The sequence below is a fragment of the Rana temporaria genome, chromosome 8 (assembly GCF_905171775.1).
Source record: "Rana temporaria chromosome 8, aRanTem1.1, whole genome shotgun sequence".
Classification (NCBI taxonomy): domain Eukaryota; kingdom Metazoa; phylum Chordata; class Amphibia; order Anura; family Ranidae; genus Rana; species Rana temporaria.
This window is the reverse complement of record NC_053496.1, coordinates 174,542,455-174,560,279: the sequence shown is the minus strand read 5'-3', so window position 1 is coordinate 174,560,279 and position 17,825 is coordinate 174,542,455. Positions and strand designations below refer to the sequence as shown.

General features: G+C 43.6%; 1 protein-coding gene across 1 annotated transcript; it reads right to left on the bottom strand.

Annotated features, from left to right (window-relative positions):
• Nucleotides 1–4,030: 4,030 nt before the first annotated feature.
• LOC120910737 (oocyte zinc finger protein XlCOF6-like) lies at nucleotides 4,031–11,167 on the bottom strand. The gene is made up of 2 exons (XM_040322475.1): nucleotides 11,136–11,167; nucleotides 4,031–6,567 (listed from the first exon to the last, which is right to left on the bottom strand). Exons 1-2 carry the CDS (start codon nucleotides 11,164–11,166, stop codon nucleotides 4,397–4,399), a joined length of 2,202 nt encoding a protein of 733 aa, XP_040178409.1. The 5' UTR covers nucleotide 11,167; the 3' UTR covers nucleotides 4,031–4,396.
• Nucleotides 11,168–17,825: the final 6,658 nt, after the last annotated feature.

Here is a 17,825-nt window from a genome sequence, read left to right as displayed (position 1 = left end):
ATGTCTTGGTTTGCTGATGGCTTAAGAGTTCCCTTCACTGGAACTAAGGGGCCAAGCCCAACCCCTGAAAAACAACCCCACACCATAATCCCCCCTCCACCAAATGATTTGGACCAGTGCACAAAGCAAGGTCCGTAAAGACACAGATGACCAAGTTTGGGGTGGAGGAACTTGACTGGCATGCACAGAGTCCTGCCCTCAACTTGATAAAACGTTTCTGGGATGAATTAGAGTGGAAGCTGTGAGCCAGGCCTTCTTGTCCAACATCAGTGCCTGACCTTACAAATGCGCTTCTGGAAGAATGGTCAAATATTCCCATAGACACACTCCTAAACCTTGTGGACAGCCTTCCCAGAAGAGTTGAAGCTGTTATAGCTGCAAAGGGTGGGCCAACTCAATATTGAAGCCTACGGACTAAGACTGGGATGCCATTAAAATTCATTTCCGTGTAACGACGGGCGTCATAATACTTTGGGCAATATAGTGTATATAACATTTTTTACTTTTGGGCTTTTTATTGTAATACAACACAATAATAATAATAATAATAAGCAAAAAAAAAAGTTTAAATATTAAAAAGGCTTATTTTTTTCAATGTGCTTTTTTTTTTTTGTAATGCAACACACACAATTTTTTTTAGATTAAATAATCAAAAAAAAAGAACAAGCAAAATGAATAAATAAATAAAAACTTTGAATATTAAAAAGGCTTATTTTTTCAATGTTGTGCTTTTTTTTTGTAATGCAACACTAAAAAAATTAAAATAAAATAACCAAGCCAAATGAATAAATAAAAAAAAAAAAATTGAACAATAGAGGAAAAAAACATCAGAAAAATAATAGTTCAGCAGAAAAGGAGAAGAATGAGTTAATTATGGCAGATTGGGATAAACTAAGGATTAATAGGGGGTTAAATAGGCACACATTTTATTAATAAATATACATATATATATTTTTTTTTTTTTCAAACCAAGGATTCATACGAGTATCCTGCACTAGGCAAGCTCAAAACAATTCAATAGAAAACTTAAATGTGACAGCAGCACTAACTGATATTGCATACAAAAATCAAAACAAATCTATAGAGAAAAAGTGTTGCGCTGTCGCACATATTCAGCAATAAAAAAACCTCACAGCAAACAAACTAATACAAGTTCAAAAGTGTTAAATATAAAATAAAGTCCAACGTGAAAAATCTTGATAGATCCAAAGTGCACCACCATATGATAAAGTGAGGTCCCATGGCGGAGAATAGCGGTGACGTCATCACGCTGACGGTGCGGTCTTTTAATGCTTATATTGCTCCCTGTTTGTGAGTACCCTTCTATTTGGTTTTCATAAATTGTTATAGAACACTTCACTATGGGATGCCTTTATCTTTCTTTTGGTATGTACCTACGGTGAGAAAATCGGATTTAAAGTATAACTAAAGGCAAAACTTGTTTTGTTATCTTTGGATAGAGTAGAGAGGGATTAGAACCCCTGACATTTTTTTATTGCTGTCTGTGTCCCTGTCAAGGAGATTCCCCCTATTTGTCCTGTTTACCATTATCATTGAAAGTGAAAGTAAAAGAAAATCCAAAATTTTGGGTTGTCCCCAGAAAAGTAACAGAGAGTAAATCTTACAATGTAGACATTAGTTCTGGTGACCTGGGCCCCCCCAAGAAATTCCCTTAATTTGCAGGGATTTTCTCACACTTCCTGTTTGGCTATGGGACAGGAAGTGAAGGGAAATCGCCATTATGGGACACAGATGGTGAAAAAAAATAACGGACAAGGGTTATAACCCTCCCTTGCTTTATGCAAAATTAAAACAAAAAAAAAAAATGTTTTGCCCATAGTTTTACTTTAACAAACATATTTAAGGTCATCCTGTGGCTTTACATCAGTGTGAGGGGGGCTAAAAGGTCAAGTGTCTTGGAGAATTAGACCTTGATTATAAGAGGTGAGGTCTACACCAGAGGTTCTCAACCTGGTCCTCAAGTACCCCCAAATGGCCCTGTTTTGGGAATTTCTCTCAGATAAAATAGCTGTCCAAAATACCAAGTCATTGACTCTGATTTAAAGCACCAGAGCAAGATAAAGGAAAATCTGCGAACATGGCCTATTGGGGGTACACTTGAGGACAGGGTTGAGAAATATATATCATATTTAAACAATGTTTATAAATGGTGTGTCAGGCTGTCCATTTGTTACACAAGGACTCCAGGCTGCAATTTTAACAGCCAGGAATTGCTGGCAGATGCAACAGGGGAGCAGCAGCAGAGCAAGACCTACTTACTACACATGCCGAGCGCTCTTCTATGGAATTTTTTTGGGCATTGGACACCCAGTGTACATGACTGGTTACACAAAATACTTCCATGGGTGCTCAACCTGTGGCTCTCCAGCTGTTTCAGAACTACAATTCCCATGAGGCATTGCAAGCTCTTGACTGTTACAAGCATGACTCCCAAAGGCAGAGGCATGATGGGACTTGAAGTTCTGCAACAGCTGGAGAGCCACAGGTTGAGCACCCAGTTTAGTCCATTATACATAGGTCGATGTTCGAAAAAAATCTTCTTTCGAAAATATTATCTAATGGCTCATACACACTATAAGAAAATCGGGTGAACAATTTCCGTCCGAGGAATGATCGTATGATTTTCATCCATTCTTTCGACAGCCGATTTCGACCTTCCGAATGAAAATTTGGAGAATTTTCATACAATTTTTTAATTTTCTATTTGAATCTCTGTGAAATATTGAGGGAAACCGGCCGATTGTTGCACAATTTTGTCAAAACGTGTACGGGGCTTAAGAATTTTCATTAAAATTTCGCAACCATTAGTGGGCCACAGCGAAGGCTGATTTTCATGCGGCCATCAAATTTGAGTGATCGGGCATGTTGTAAATTTTTGGAAAAACTAAATTTCTAATCAATGGATGAGAGAATCGTGTAAGAAACATAATCGAAAAAGAAATGTGCATAAGCTCAAGGAAATAAAATTTCGGGAAAGAAAAGAGGATTCCCAGCCACAACAATTATTTTCTGAAGCATCAGGTCAAATTGAAGGCTTGGTTGGTCGAATGTCAAAATCAATGGTGGCACCATCTGATAACAAAACACACAAAATTTCAGATTTTCTAAAGAAAATTACTTATTACTTATTTCGGAATTTGACCCATGTATGGCCGGCCTAATGGGTTGAATTCTGAATGAATTTTCTTTTGAAGATTGCAACAAAGAATTTTCATTCAAATTTCGCGCCATTAGTGGGGCTTCAGCAATGGCCAATTTTCATGTGGCCATTGAATTTGAGTGATTGGGCAATATGTTTTGAAAAACTAACAATTTTCTAATCAATGATAGGAGAATCACGTTAAAAATATAATCGAAAAAGAAAAGAAAATTCCGGGTTCTAATTTTGCACCATTAGTGAATAATTTTTGTGTGGCCATCGAATTTGAGATATCGGGCATGTTGGAAAAATAAACAATTTTCTAATCAACGATGGGAAAATCGTTTGAGAAATATAAATCGAGAAAGAAATGCGCATGAGCACAAGAAAAAGACAATTCCCGAAAAAGCCCCTTGGCGGAAGGAGGAAGTGGGACAGGAAGTCCCCACTCCCCCCCCAAAAAAATTACATGCCAAATGTGGCATGTAAGGGGGTGAGGAGTGGGATAAGCGGAAGTTCCATTTTTGGGTGGAACTCCGCTTTATGTGTGGCCGTCGTTCCCGCGTCGAAATTTGAAATTTCACGTCGTTTGCGTAAGTCGTCCGTGAATGGCGCTGGACGCCATTTACATTAACGTCGAAACCAATGACGTCCTTGCGACGTCATTTAGCGCAATGCACGTCGGGAAATTTTAGGGACGGAGCATGCGTAGTACGTTCGGCGCGGGAACGCGCCTAATTTAAATGGTATCCACCCCACTTGAATTAGGCAGGCTTGCGCCGGGCGGATTTACGCTACTCCGCCGCAACTTTACAGGCAAGTGCTTTGTGAATCAAGCACTTGCCCGTAAAACCTGCGGCGGTGTAACGTAAATGTAATACGTTGCGCCGCCGCAGAGTAAGCCGATTCTACCTGAATCTGGCCCACAGTATATAGAACATAGAAGAGAATAATTATTGTAGAAGACGGAGTCACCATGGCAGATTAGAGAAGCCTATGATCTCCTTCACGCCCCCGAGGTGTGAACAGAACCAGGAACTGTGGGGGGCCGAGATCCCAACCGGAGGGTCCAAGAAATAGAAGAAGCCACGAGATGTCTAAGCAAACCAGACACCCGCCATGCCACTTTTACAGAGTTGTACCACCTTAAAAACTAAAAAAAAAAAAGCTTACATTTCTTCATTGAACCCTACAAATCATTTTGTGAAAAACATTGCCGTACATTGGTCAGTGGATTTAGCGGGTGTGTGATTTCTGATGGTTAAATAGATGTCCTTTATGAGCGAAAGTTTTTCCGCACTCTGAACATGGAAAAGGAATCTTCTCTTTGTGAGATTTATGGTGTACAACGAGGGCTGATTTCTGAGCGAAACATTTCCCGCACTCTAAACATGAATAAGGACGCTCACCTGTGTGACTCCTCTGGTGCATAATCAAGTGTGCTTTCTGAGTGAAACGTTTCCCGCACTCTAAACATGAATAAGGTCGCTCACCACCCATGTGAGTTTTCTGGTGTCTAACAAAATTTCCTTTGTTGCTATAACATTTCCCGCACTCAGGACATGAATAAGGTTTCTCACCTGTGTGAATGAAATGGTGTGAAAGAAGGGCTGCTTTATCAATATAACCTTTCCCGCACTCTGAACATGAAAATGGATACTCCCCTGTGTGAGTTAACTGGTGTCTACGAAGATTGCCTTTGTCAGCAAAAGATTTCCCGCACTCTGAACATGAATAAGGTTTCTCACCTGTGTGAGTTTTCTGGTGATTACGAAGGTGTGCTTTAATAATGAAACATTTCCCGCACTCCGGACATGAATACGGACGCTCTCCTGTGTGAGTTTTCAGGTGATTACGAAAGTATCCTTTTTGAGCGAAATCTTTCCTGCACTCTGGACATGAATACGGACGCTCTCCTGTGTGAGTTTTCTGATGTAGAAGAAGGGCTCTTTTATCAATAAAACATTTCCCGCACTCTGAACAAGAATAAGGTCGCTCCCCTGTGTGCCTTCTCTGGTGTAAAAGAAGATGCCCTTTCGAAACAAAACCTTTCCCGCACTCTGAACAGGAGAATGAATACTCACCTGTGTGAACGGAATGGTGTCTACGAAGGTGGTCTTTGTAAGCAAAAGATTTCCCACATTCTGAGCATGAATAAGGACGCTGACCTGTGTGAGTTTTCTGGTGATCAAGAAAGTCTACTATCTGAGTGAAACATTTCCCGCACTCTAAGCATGAATACGAACGTTCTCCTGTGTGAATGATGTCGTGTTTAATAAATGTTACTTGATCAGAAAATGTTTTCCCACACTGTGAACATGAATACGAATGCTTGTCACTGTGATTTTTCTGGTGCGTAATGAGGTATGCCTTGCTCTTGAAACGTTTTCCGCACTCGGAACATGAAAATGAACGTTCACCTGTGTGACTTTTCTGGTGTGCGTCAAGACTTGCTTTAAAAGTGAAACATTTTCCACACTCTGAACATGAATATGGACGTTTACCTGTGTGAATGTTCTGGTGAAAAAGAAGGTTTCCTTTGGTAGTGAAATGTTTTCCACACTCTGAACATGAATACGAATGCCCGCCAGTGTGAATTTTCTGGTGTGTATGGAAGTATGCCTTGCTCTTGAAACTTTTCCCGCACTCTGAACATGAAAATGGACATTCACCTGTGTGAATTCTCTGGTGTATGACGAGGTATTCATTGCTAGAGAAACCTTTCCCGCACTCTGAGCATAAATATGGACGCTCACCTGTGTGACTTCTCTGGTGTGCAAGAAAATGTGTTTTAAGAATGAAACTTTTCCCGCACTCTAAACACGAATGTAGCTGCTCACCTGTGTGAATTCTCTGGTGTAAAACGAGGTTTGCTTTGCTGGTGAAATGTTTCTCGCACTCTGAACACGCATAGGGGCGCTCACCTGTGTGAATTCTCTGGTGTATGACGAGGTATACCTTGCTAGAGAAACCTTTCCCGCACTCTGAGCATGAATATGGACGCTCACCTGTGTGACTTCTCTGGTGTATAAGAAGCTGTGATTTGAAATTGAAGCGTTTCCCGCACTCTGCACATGAATTAGGATTCTTCTTACCCTTGTGACTTTTCTGGTGTGTAAGAAGTTTGCTTTCCTTAGAGAAAACTTTCCCGCACTCTAAAGATGAAAAGGTCACACTGGGGTGAGTTTTGAGATGTAGAAGTAGTTCAGATTTCATCTTAAAATATTTCCCGCACTCCAAACAAGATAATGAACTCTCTCCTGTGGGAAATCCTTCGTGGATTAGAGAAGACTCCTTGGGTATTTGGTTTACTTCCGAAGAATATTCAGTAATCTCATTATTTTCCGCATCAGTATCTGGAGAAAAAATAGGATTTCCCTCCGAGGTTTTCCTGACATGGTGTCCATCTGTTAGAAAGCAAAACATGACGTTATATTGAGGAATGGAGATGGACCTTTCATATGGCCTTCTCCATGTCTGTCTGTCTACCTGCAAGGTGATTAATGTGGCCAGTCTCTGGGTGGAGACCAAACCTGATTTAAGCCAGCCAAGCCTGCAATCTCAGTATTTCCTCCTCATTTGTTGGGAATATGACATTATATTGAGGAATGGAGATGAACCTTTCATATGGTGTACAGTATCTCCTCCTCATTTGTTGGGAACATGACGTTATATTGAGGAATGGAGATGGACCTTTCATATGGTGTACACAGGGCCGGCGCTAGCGCAAGGCAACTTTGGCGCTTGCCTTACGGCGCCAGCGCCGGCCAGGGGACAGGGCGGAAAATCGGCTGCAGCCGTCCGAACCTCCACCTCCACCTCCAGCCGGCCGTATCCACAATGAGTGCGCCGTGCGGGTGCAGTTCACCCTGGCGCCACAGAGATATTGGCGCTCAAGCGCCAAAGTGCTCCGCTCCTTCCTCCTCTCCTTGTCTGAGGCCGCTCTGAGCTCTCCACTGCCGCGGTATTTTTGAATCCTCATCATCATGTTCTCCACCCAGGCGGCTCAGCTGCACACTGTCTTTTCCAGCTGCCGCACGGGTGGGGTTTGTCCTGGGAGGGGTGGGGGCCTCTGTACTAATAGAGGGGGTGACTGTACTGTACTAATGAAGGGTGGTTTGTGGGGGGATCTGTACTAATGGGGGATGATTGTTGGGGGGGTCTGTACAAATAGAGGGGGTGGTTTGTCTGGAAGGGGGGTCTCTGCTAATGGGGGGGTGGTTTGTCCTGTGGGGGGGTCTGTACTAATTGAGGCGGGAGGTTTTTCCTGAGGGGGGGTCTGTACTAATGGAAGCGGGGTGGTTTGTCCTGGGGGGCAGCAGTGTGTATGGCCAGACCACGCCGCGCTCACCACACAGGCCGGACACGCAGAGCCAGGCTTCAGAAACAGGTAAGGGGGATCTGTTTTAAAGTTTCCTGTTTAAAAAAAAACACCAAATCCCTGCAATAATATGTTAAGCAGCCTGTATAATGTATTATTGCTGGGATTTGTAGTCCTCTGTAACTTCTGGTATTCTGCATTGCATTTTATATAATGTATTCTACTTGGGATTTGTTGTTCCTCTATAGCTGCTGGTATTCTGCATTGCGTTTTATATAATGTATTGCTGGGATTTGTAGTTTTCTGTAACTGCTGGTATTCTGCATTGCATTTTATATAATGTAGTATTGCTGGGATTTGTAGTCCTCTGTAACTGCTGGTATTCTGCATTGCGTTTTATATAATGTATTGCTGGGATTTGTTGTTCCTCTATAGCTGCTGGTATTCTCCATTGTGCTGTATAATGTATTATTGCTGGGATTTGTAGTTCCTCTATAACTGGTCAGTGGTAATCTGCATTGCGCAGTATAATCATTATACAGCGTAATGGAGAATACCACCAGTTACAGAGGAACAACAAATCCCAGCAATAATACATTATACAGCGCAATGCAGAATAACGCCATCTATGCTATCTTTCTCTGTAAAAGATAAATAAGTTAAACGATCACTTTAAGCATCATAACCATTAAACCTTAATGGAGCAAAGATATAATGTATGGTGTGCGTGCGTCCGGGGGAGGGGGGGGGGGGCGTCAAAATGCACCTTCGCCTTAGTTGGCAAAAATCCTTGCACCGGCCCTGGGTGTACAGTATCTCCTCCTCATTTGTTGGGAACATGACATTATATTGAGGAATGGAGATGGTCCTTTCATATGGTGTACAGTATCTCCTCCTCATTTGTTGGGAACATGACGTTATATTGAGGAATGGAGATGGACCTTTCATATGGTGTACAGTATCTCCTCCTCATTTGTTGGGAACATGACGTTATATTGAGGAATGGAGATGGACCTTTCATATGGTGTATAGTATATCCAGGGCATGTTGGGTCAGGTCTTTGGCCATCGTTCATCATGATTGACAATTGATCTACACAGAGGGACAATAGGTTTTTTAAATAAAAAACATGTCAAAAACTGTGTTTTTTTTTTTTTACTTTTGACACTTTTTGGGTGAATGGGTAGGGGTGTACCCCGTACTCATTTACATGGGTTACAAGTCACCCCCCCGCACCTTCACAACCACTGAGCCAGGGTTGTCGGGAAGAGGCCCTTGTCCTCATCAACATCGGGACAAGGTGCTTTGGGGGGGGGCCCCCATGTGGCCTAGTATGGTTAAAGAAGGGGGGGCTCGCTTGTTCCCCCTCCCCCCCCATTTCTGCCAGGTTGCATGCTCGAATTAGGGTCTGTATGAATTATGGGGGGCCCCACACCATTTTTTTTGTTTTAATTTTGGTGTGGAGTACCCCTTAATATCTGTACCAGACCTGGAAGAGCCTGATATGATTTGGGGGGGGAATCACACTGTTTTTTCCCCAAGTTTTTTTTACAATTGTGTTTACAATCAGCTGATGAGTCATCCGTTGTTAACCCCTTCCTTACCGGGCCATATTAATATGACGCCCGCAGGAACCCTCCCTCCGGGTGGGCGTCATATGAAGTCCTTTGTTCCCAGCCGTCTAGGGGGCGTGCGCCGTGGCATCCCTTGCGACCCGGTGTGCATGCCCGGTGGCCGCGATGTCCGCCGGGCACCTGCGATTGCCCCCGATCTAGGCAGGAGTGTGGATCTGTGTGTGTAAACATGCAGATCCACCTCCTGTCAGAAGTGAGGAACTACAGGGAGTTTCCGGGTGGGCCGATGGCTCAGTGGGCCGACTTCAGTGACAGCGGACCGCCGCCCCCCCCCTCCGCTCCTCTGTCTCTCCCTTCCTGCAGCGCTCACCTCCTCTCCCTCCCTGCAGCGCTCACCTGGGGGGGACAAAGAAGCAGGGGGAGGACCAGGGGGGGTGACAGAGGAGCATGGGGGAGGGGACAGACAGCTGACTCAACAGCTATGGCCTGGGAGTACCTCACTTCGGCCTAATCTTGTCCCATAATGGGGGGCACCGAACTGATTCTTTTCCCCGGGTGAAATAATGTCTAGCTTCCCCACTGGTACTGCCTATAAGAGTACCAATACCAGCCGTTCTACTCTAATAAAGTAGAATGGCTAGTGAAGGGGGAGAGGGGGCTTGGGCGGTGGGGGGGGGGGGGTTGCGGGAGTTGTCCGGCCACCATGAGAGAGACCTGTCAAAGTGGGCCAGTCTGGATGAAGTCCAGGGCCAATTTTTTTTCCCAGTCCAGCCCTGACCGATGGTGTGTTCTCAGTACAGAGGTACACACATCGGTCCCCTCCCCTTGTGAGTCCCCCTACAGTTAGAATCACTCACTAGGGAACATATTAACCCCTTCCCGCCAGTCACATTTACACAGTAATCAGGGCAGTTTTATAGCACTAATCGCTGTATTAAAGTGAATGGTCTCAAAAACGTGTCAAAAGTGTCGGATATGTCCGCCGCAATGTCACGGTCACAATAAAAAAAACGCAGATCGCCGCCATTACTAGTAAAAAAAAAAAATCTATCCCCTATTTTGTAGACGCTATAAATTTTGCGCAAACCAATCAATATACGCTTGCTTTTTTTTTACCAAATATATGTAGAAGAATACATATCGGCCTAAACTGAGGACATTTTTTAAAAATAAAATTATTATTTTTCATATTTATTACCGTATTTATCGGCGTATACCGCGCACTTTTTTGCCCTGAAAATCAGGGCAAAATCGTGGGTGCGCGATATACGCCGATACCCGCTTCTCCGCCGAGTTTGAACCACTGCGCCGGCATATACCTTGCGCAGTACACTCGGGTATAGTTGGGCAGGCTCGGCTCCTCTCGCGGTCACGTCCTGGACATACAGGACGTGACCGCGAGAGGAGCCGAGACTGCCCGACTATACCCGAGTGTACTGCGCTCGGTATATGCCAGAGCAGTGGTTCAAACTCAGCGCGGGGATCGAGCGGGGAGGACACTGCAGAAGGACGCCGGACCCGACGAGGAGGACACCACCGAAGCCGCAGACGGACGCCGGACCCGACGAGGCCGCCGATGGACGCCGCGCAAGACACCAAAATTGTAAAGTAGCCGAACTGCGAGTCGGCTCTTTACGACGCCTGCGCACCGACTAGGAGCCGTGTAGAGCCGACTCGCAGTTCAGCTACTTTCGGAAAGTCGTGACGCACCTTATCCGCCAGGGGGAGTTTTTCTCAGGCACGTCAATCTCTCCCGCGGTGACCACCCAGAAGCCTGGAGGAAAATACTGATAATACCGTATGTACACCCCCCCAAAAAAAAAAAACGGCATACTGTACATGTTTGAGGTATACTGAATGTAATGTTATATACTTGTTTTTAGGGTGAACCTACGCTTTAAGGACGTGGCAGTCGGCTTCTCAGCCCGCTCCTTAACAACCATTATACAACATACCAGCTATTAACTGGTTGTTAAGGACGCTGGCAGACTCCCGATCCATAACAAAAACACTACCGCTCCTATACACTGCAAAAATGCTGTAAAAAGACAAAAAAATTTACAATAAAGTCTCCTCTTACCCGGTGATGTGAGGGGCGGCTGATTCTTCATCATGACGTCCTTGTAGAGATCCTTGTGTCCTTCTAAATACTCCCACTCCTCCATGGAGAAATAGACAGTGACATCCTGACACCTTATAGGAACCTGACACACACAATGATACAGTCACCATCCAGACACACCCCTTGTCTGTTACTGGATAATGTCCCAGAATTCCCGGCACCGCTCACCTCTCCTGTCAGCAGCTCCACCATCTTGTTGGTGACTTCTAGAATCTTCTTCTTGCCTTTTCTCTCAAGATTCAGGAAGGTAGGTGGACACACAGTGATGGGCTTTTGTCTTGCTCTCGTTCTTTTCCTCTTTGTAATATTCTCAAGAGATGTCTTCATAACTACAGCACAGTCCTGTGATATACAGCAATAAATATTAGAATCGTCCTCACCTATCTGGACCAGTTTTGGTCTCCTTTACTATATACAGTAGCTCACAAAAGTAAGTACACCACTCCGATTTTTGTAAATATTTTCTTCTATTTTTTCATGTGACAACACTGAAGAAATTACACTTTACATTGTAGCAAAGTAGTGAGTGTACAGCTTGTATATCAGTGTAAATTTGCCGTCCCCTCAAAATAACTCAACACACAGCCAATAATGTATAAACCACTGGCAACAAAAGTGAGTACACCCCTAAGTGAAAATGTCCAAATTGGGCCCAAAGTGTCAATATTTTGTGTGGCCACCATTATTTTCCAGCACTGCCTTAACCCTCTTGGGCATGGAGTTCACCAGAGCTTCACAGGTTGCCACTGGAATCCTCTTCCACTCCTCCATGATGACATCACGGAGCTGGTGGATGTTGGAGACCTTGCGCTCCTCCACCTTCTGTTTGAGGATGCCCCACAGATGCTTAATAGGGTTTAGGTCTGGAGACATGCTTGGCCAGTCCATCACCTTTCCCCTTAGCACCTTAAGCAAGGCAGTGGTCATCTTGGAGGTGTGTTTGGTGTGTCATGTTGGCCCAGTCTCTAAAGGGAGGGGATCATGCTCTGCTTCAGTATGTCACAGTACATGTTGGCATTCATGGTTCCCTCAATGATCTGTAGCTCCCCAGTGTTGGCAGCACTCATACAGCACCAGACCATGACACTCCCACCACCATGCTTCACTGTAGGCAAGACACACTTGTCTTTTTACTCCTCACCTTGTTGATGCCACACATGCTTGACACCATCTGACACCAAATGAGTTTATCTTGGTCTCATCAGACCACAGGACATGGTTCCTTAGTCGGCTTGTCTTCAGCAAACTGCGGCCTTTGTTGTGCATCATCTTTAGAAAAGGCATCCTTCTGGGATGACAGCCATGCAGACCAATTTGATGCAGTGTGCAGCGTATGGTCTGAACACTGACAGGCTGACCCCCACCCCTTCGACCTCTGCAGCAATGCTGGCAGCACTCATACGTCTATTTCCCAAAGACAACCTCTGGATATGATGCTGAGCGCGTGACCTCAACTTCTTTGGTGGACCATGGCGGGGCCTGGTCTGAATGGAATCTGTCCTGTTGAACCGCTGTATGGTCTTGGCCACTGTGCTACGGCTCAGTTTCAGGGTCTTGGCAATCTTTTTATAGCCTAGGCCATCTTTATGTAGAGCAACAATTCTTTTTTTCAGATCCTCAGAGAGTTCTTTGCCAAGAGGTGCCATATTGAACTTCCAGTGACCAGTATGAGAGAGTGAGAGCGATAACACCAAATTTAACACACCTGCTCCCTATTTACACCTAACGAGTCACATGATTGACCTTGTAACACTAACGAGTCACATGATACCAGGGAGGGAAAAATTGCTAATTGGGCCCATATTGGCCATTTTCATTTAGAGGTGTACTCACTTTTGTTGCCAGCGATTCAGACATTAACCGCTTGCTGACCAGCCGTCGCAGTTTTATGGCGGCAGGTCGGCTCGGCTGCGCGAGATCACGTAATATTACGTCATCTCGCGAATCTGCCAATAGGGGCGCGTGCGCCCCTGCTCGCCCCTGGTCCCGATGCGCATGCCCGGCGGGCGCGATCACCGCCGGGCACCCGCGATCACTCGTTACAGAGTGAGAACCGAGAGCTGTGTGTGTAAACACACAGCTCCTGGTCCTGTCAGGGGGAGAAATGCCTGATCGTCTGTTCATACAATGTATGAACAGCGATCAGTCATTTCCCCAAGTCAGTCCCACCCTCCCTTCAGTTAGAACACACCCAGGGAACATACTTAACCCCTTCCTCGCCCCTAGTGTTAACCCCTTCCCTGCCAGTGGCATTTTTATAGTAATCCATGCATTTTTATGGCACTGATCGCTATAAAAATGCCAATGGTCCCAAAAAAGTGTCCGCCATAAGGTTGCAGTACCGATAAAAATCATTAATCGCCGCCATTACTAGTAAAAAAAGAATATTAATAAAAATGACAAACTATCCCCTATTTTGTAGACGCTATAACTTTTGCGCAAAGCAATCAATAAACGCTTATTGCGATATTTCTTTTACGAAAAATAGGTAGAAGAATACGTATCAGCCTAAACTGAGGAAAAAAATAGTTTTTTTATATATTTTTGGGGGAATATTTATTACAGCAAAAAGTAAAAAATATTATTTTTTTTTTTTCAAAACTGTTGCTTTATTTTTGTTTATAGCGCAAAAAATTAAAAACGCAGAGGTGATCAAATACCACCAAAAGAAAGCTCTATTTGTGGGAAAAAAAGGACGCCAATTTTGTTTGGGAGCCACGTCGCACGACCGCGCAATTGTCAGTTAAAGCGACGCCGTGCCGAATTGCAAAAATTGGCCCGGTTATTGACCAGCAATATGGTCCGGGGCTGAAGTGGTTAATGGCTGTGCGTTGAGTTATTTTGAGGGGACAGAAAATTTACACTGTTATAGAAGCTGTACACTCCCTACTTTACATTGTAGCAGAGTGTAATTTCTTCAGTGTTGTCACATGAAAAGATAGAAGAAAATATTTACAAAAATGTGAGGGGTGTACTCACTTTTGCGAGATACTGTAATTAATAGAGATAAGAGTGATGTCATGTGATCCTCCCAGAATCCTCCTTACCTCTCCAGTCAACAGGCTAATGATCTCCAGAGTGAGGTTCAATGTCATCTCATTCAAGGAAAGATTATTTTTTCCTAATTTTCCATCATTCAAGGTCTGCTGATCCTCCATCATGACGTCCTTGTAGAGATCCTTGTGTCCTTCTAAATACTCCCACTCCTCCATGGAGAAATAGACAGTGACATCCTGACACCTTATAGGAACCTGACACACACAATGATACAGTCACCATCCAGACACATCCCTTGTCTGTTACTGGATAATGTCCCAGAATTCCCGGCACCGCTCACCTCTCCTGTCAGCAGATCCATCATCTTCTGGGTGACTTCTAGAATCTTCTTCTTGTCACTCAGAGGAGTCAGAGACATAGGTGAAGGGGCAGTGATGTTTCTCGGGGTCCCTCTCTGTCCAGACTCATGGGGATGTCTACTGGAAGTCACATACTCACCGGATGTCTTCTTCACTACTGTGTAACTCTATTGAGATGCATCATAAAAAATGTGAATGACTAAATGCAAACAATCCCAGAACTTCCCCCACATCAATTCAGGATAAGTGTTGCCATGGAACCCTCCCAGAATCCTCCTCACCGTTCCAACAAGAAGGTAGATAATCTCCCGGGTGAGGTTTAATATCTTCTCATTCATGCGACTTTGATCTCTTGCCATTTTGATTGATGTGGTCATGTAATCGAAACAGGATAATCCTCTCTGTAGACGAATATTAAAATAGAGAATTATCTAAAATGTACTGTGATGATTCATGTCTGCACAGAGTTCCTCCATAGGTGAATGGTAAATGCAGGGGGCGCTACAATACAAATGATGAATAATAATAAATTAAACAAATAATCCCATAATTAAAATAATAATTTGATAATGTAGCCAACAATGTATAAATGTGTACAATCTCCAGAGGTACCACCCGACCTGGTGGATTTATACAGAGTGATATGCAAAAAGTCTGTATATAAATGAATGAATGAATAAATAAATAAATAAATAAATAAATAAAGTGCTTGTGCTCAAATATCTTCAAACTTCGCTGTGCAAGAAAGTTTCCACCTTCACCAATTTTAGGTCACCCAAAGTGTGTTCAAAGGATGGCATCTTACCAGATGATGTTGACCTGTTTAATTAAAAAGAGGTCAATAGTAGCTTTGTGTCACAATTAGGGTTGAGACCGAGTACAAGTACCGATACTTTTTTTCAAGTACTCACCGATACGATTACCGATACTTTTTTTTAATGTCATGTGACAGTGGCAGTATTTATTTATGTTTTTTACAATTTTTTTTTTTTTTTTTTACAGTGATTTTATTTTTTTAGGGGGGGGAATGTTTTATTCACATTTTATTTGTATTTATTTTTTTTTTTAAATATTTATTGCAATTTTTTTTTTTTTTTTAACCAGCCCTGTTGGGGGGGATCTTTGGAGAGATATCAGGGGTCTTAACAGACCTCTGACATCTCCCCTTTAAGACAGAGAAAGGGACTAACGGATGGGGGGAAAGACAACAGCACGGGGGGGAAAGACAACAGCACGGGGGGGGGGGGGAGACAACAGCACGGGGGGAAGACAACAGCACGGGGGGGAAGACAACAGCACGGGGGGGAAGACAGCACTGAGCATGGGGGGAAAGACAGCACTGAGCACGGGGGAGAGAAGACTTGCAACTCCCCTGCCTGCCCAGGTATCGGTTGAGGCATCGGAGCATTTCCACCGAGTACAAGTACTCAGGGAAATGCTCGGTATCGGTACCGATACCGATACTAGTTTCGTTATCGGGACATCCCTAGTCACAATGGACTATATATGCAGCTTGGTTCCTTTTGGTTCAGCCTGACTTCAACATCATATAGCGGGACAAAGGAAAGAAAAGACCGCCATAGTATAATTCCGTTTATTTTAAAAGTTTAAAAGAACACAGTGCCGAGTGGCTCCTTACTTTTGTTAATGCAAGTGACTGAGGCTGTTCGGCTTATAGTTTTAGAGAGATGGCTCTACGGCTCCACGCTGGGGAAGGTGGCGTGTGCGTTCCACCTCTTTGTGCAGAGAACCAGCGGGACCGGAAGCGAATAGCTTCCCAGGTACCGCCTCGACGTACGTTTTGTTTACCACGTCATCAGGAAGCGTACCTGGTGCACGCACTGGACCCGTAATATAGATCCCTCAATCAGCTGAATGGGAGGGATTTGACCTATGACAGCCTCTGTCCCGGTTACCGCAGCCAGAGCGAAAAACTCCTCTATAAAAAGTAATAAGCGGCAGTTACCATACCAAACTACTGGCGGATACGATAATATTTATTTTGTAAAAATGCATGCCATATCTATATATTCACTTCTATTTAAACAATGAATCAACATTAGCCAATATTAATTTTACAATAATCCAAATAGGGATAACAGTTGTGAAAATAACTATGGTCTTATAACATCATATATATAGTCTTATTAAAAAGTGATATTGCACATATTTAAAATTATTCACAGCCCTAAACCGAAAAGACCTATGTGACAAGAAGTGTGTACTTAATGTACACACTATTAATAGAATATTTCAAATGAAAGTTATTTTTAACTAGATGGCATAAAAAAGGAGAGTGTATATTGGGGAGCAGCTTATCACATAGTCATCTATGTATTAATATTCACAATTTTTTTTTATTCTATATACACGTTAAATCAAGTTTATACATTTAGTTGGCGCGAGATCCTTACGTTTCACAAGAGTTCCTCCATAGTTCATCCTGCTTGTTATACCAGATTAGAGGTCTTGTTTATCAATGTAACCGAAGGAAAACCAGAGATTCCATTTCGATCTTAACTCCAACCTATCCATTTAGCTCTGCACGCAGAGTTGGATAAATGGCTCTATATTTAGGATATATCTGGTCTATAAACCAGAGGCTCTGGATGGACAGTTGGATAAATGGCTCTATATTTAGGATCTATCTGGTCGGATCGTTAGATAAATGGTTCTATATTTAGGATGTTACTGGTCTATAAACCAGAGGCTCTGGATGGACAGCTGGATAAATACCAGTTAAGCCCCATACACACGGTGGGACTTTTTGCCAATAAACTTCAAAATGAGCACGTTTTCCAAAAAATCCGACCGTGTGTACACTCCATCGGACAAACTTTTTTTTTTCATCAGACAAAAGTTCGCTCTGTAAACGGACAAACTTTCCGGCAACAAAAGTCCGATGGTGCAAAGTCCGACCGTGTGTACAGGAATTCATTGGACTTTTGTCCGAAGTACAAATACACATGCCCAGAACCAATGTTAAAATCAACCAACAATAGCAGCAGTTGACCAAAAGGTGGCGGTAAAAAGCAGAAAAACCACGTGATGTTGGGAAAGTTCGCAGAAAAGTCAGAGCGTGTGTATGCTATGGGTGTGCCCGGACAAAAATCCACGGAAAAGTTTGTTTGAAGTCCGACCGTGTGTACGAGGCTTTACACTTACCGGTAACGGGTTTTCTAGGAAATCTTCCAGGATGGCACACCTGAGATGACTGGTCCACCTGACTGGAAACACAATCAACAACATAGTTTAAAAGGCCTCACCCTTCCCTCTGTCCCTCAGTTATGAC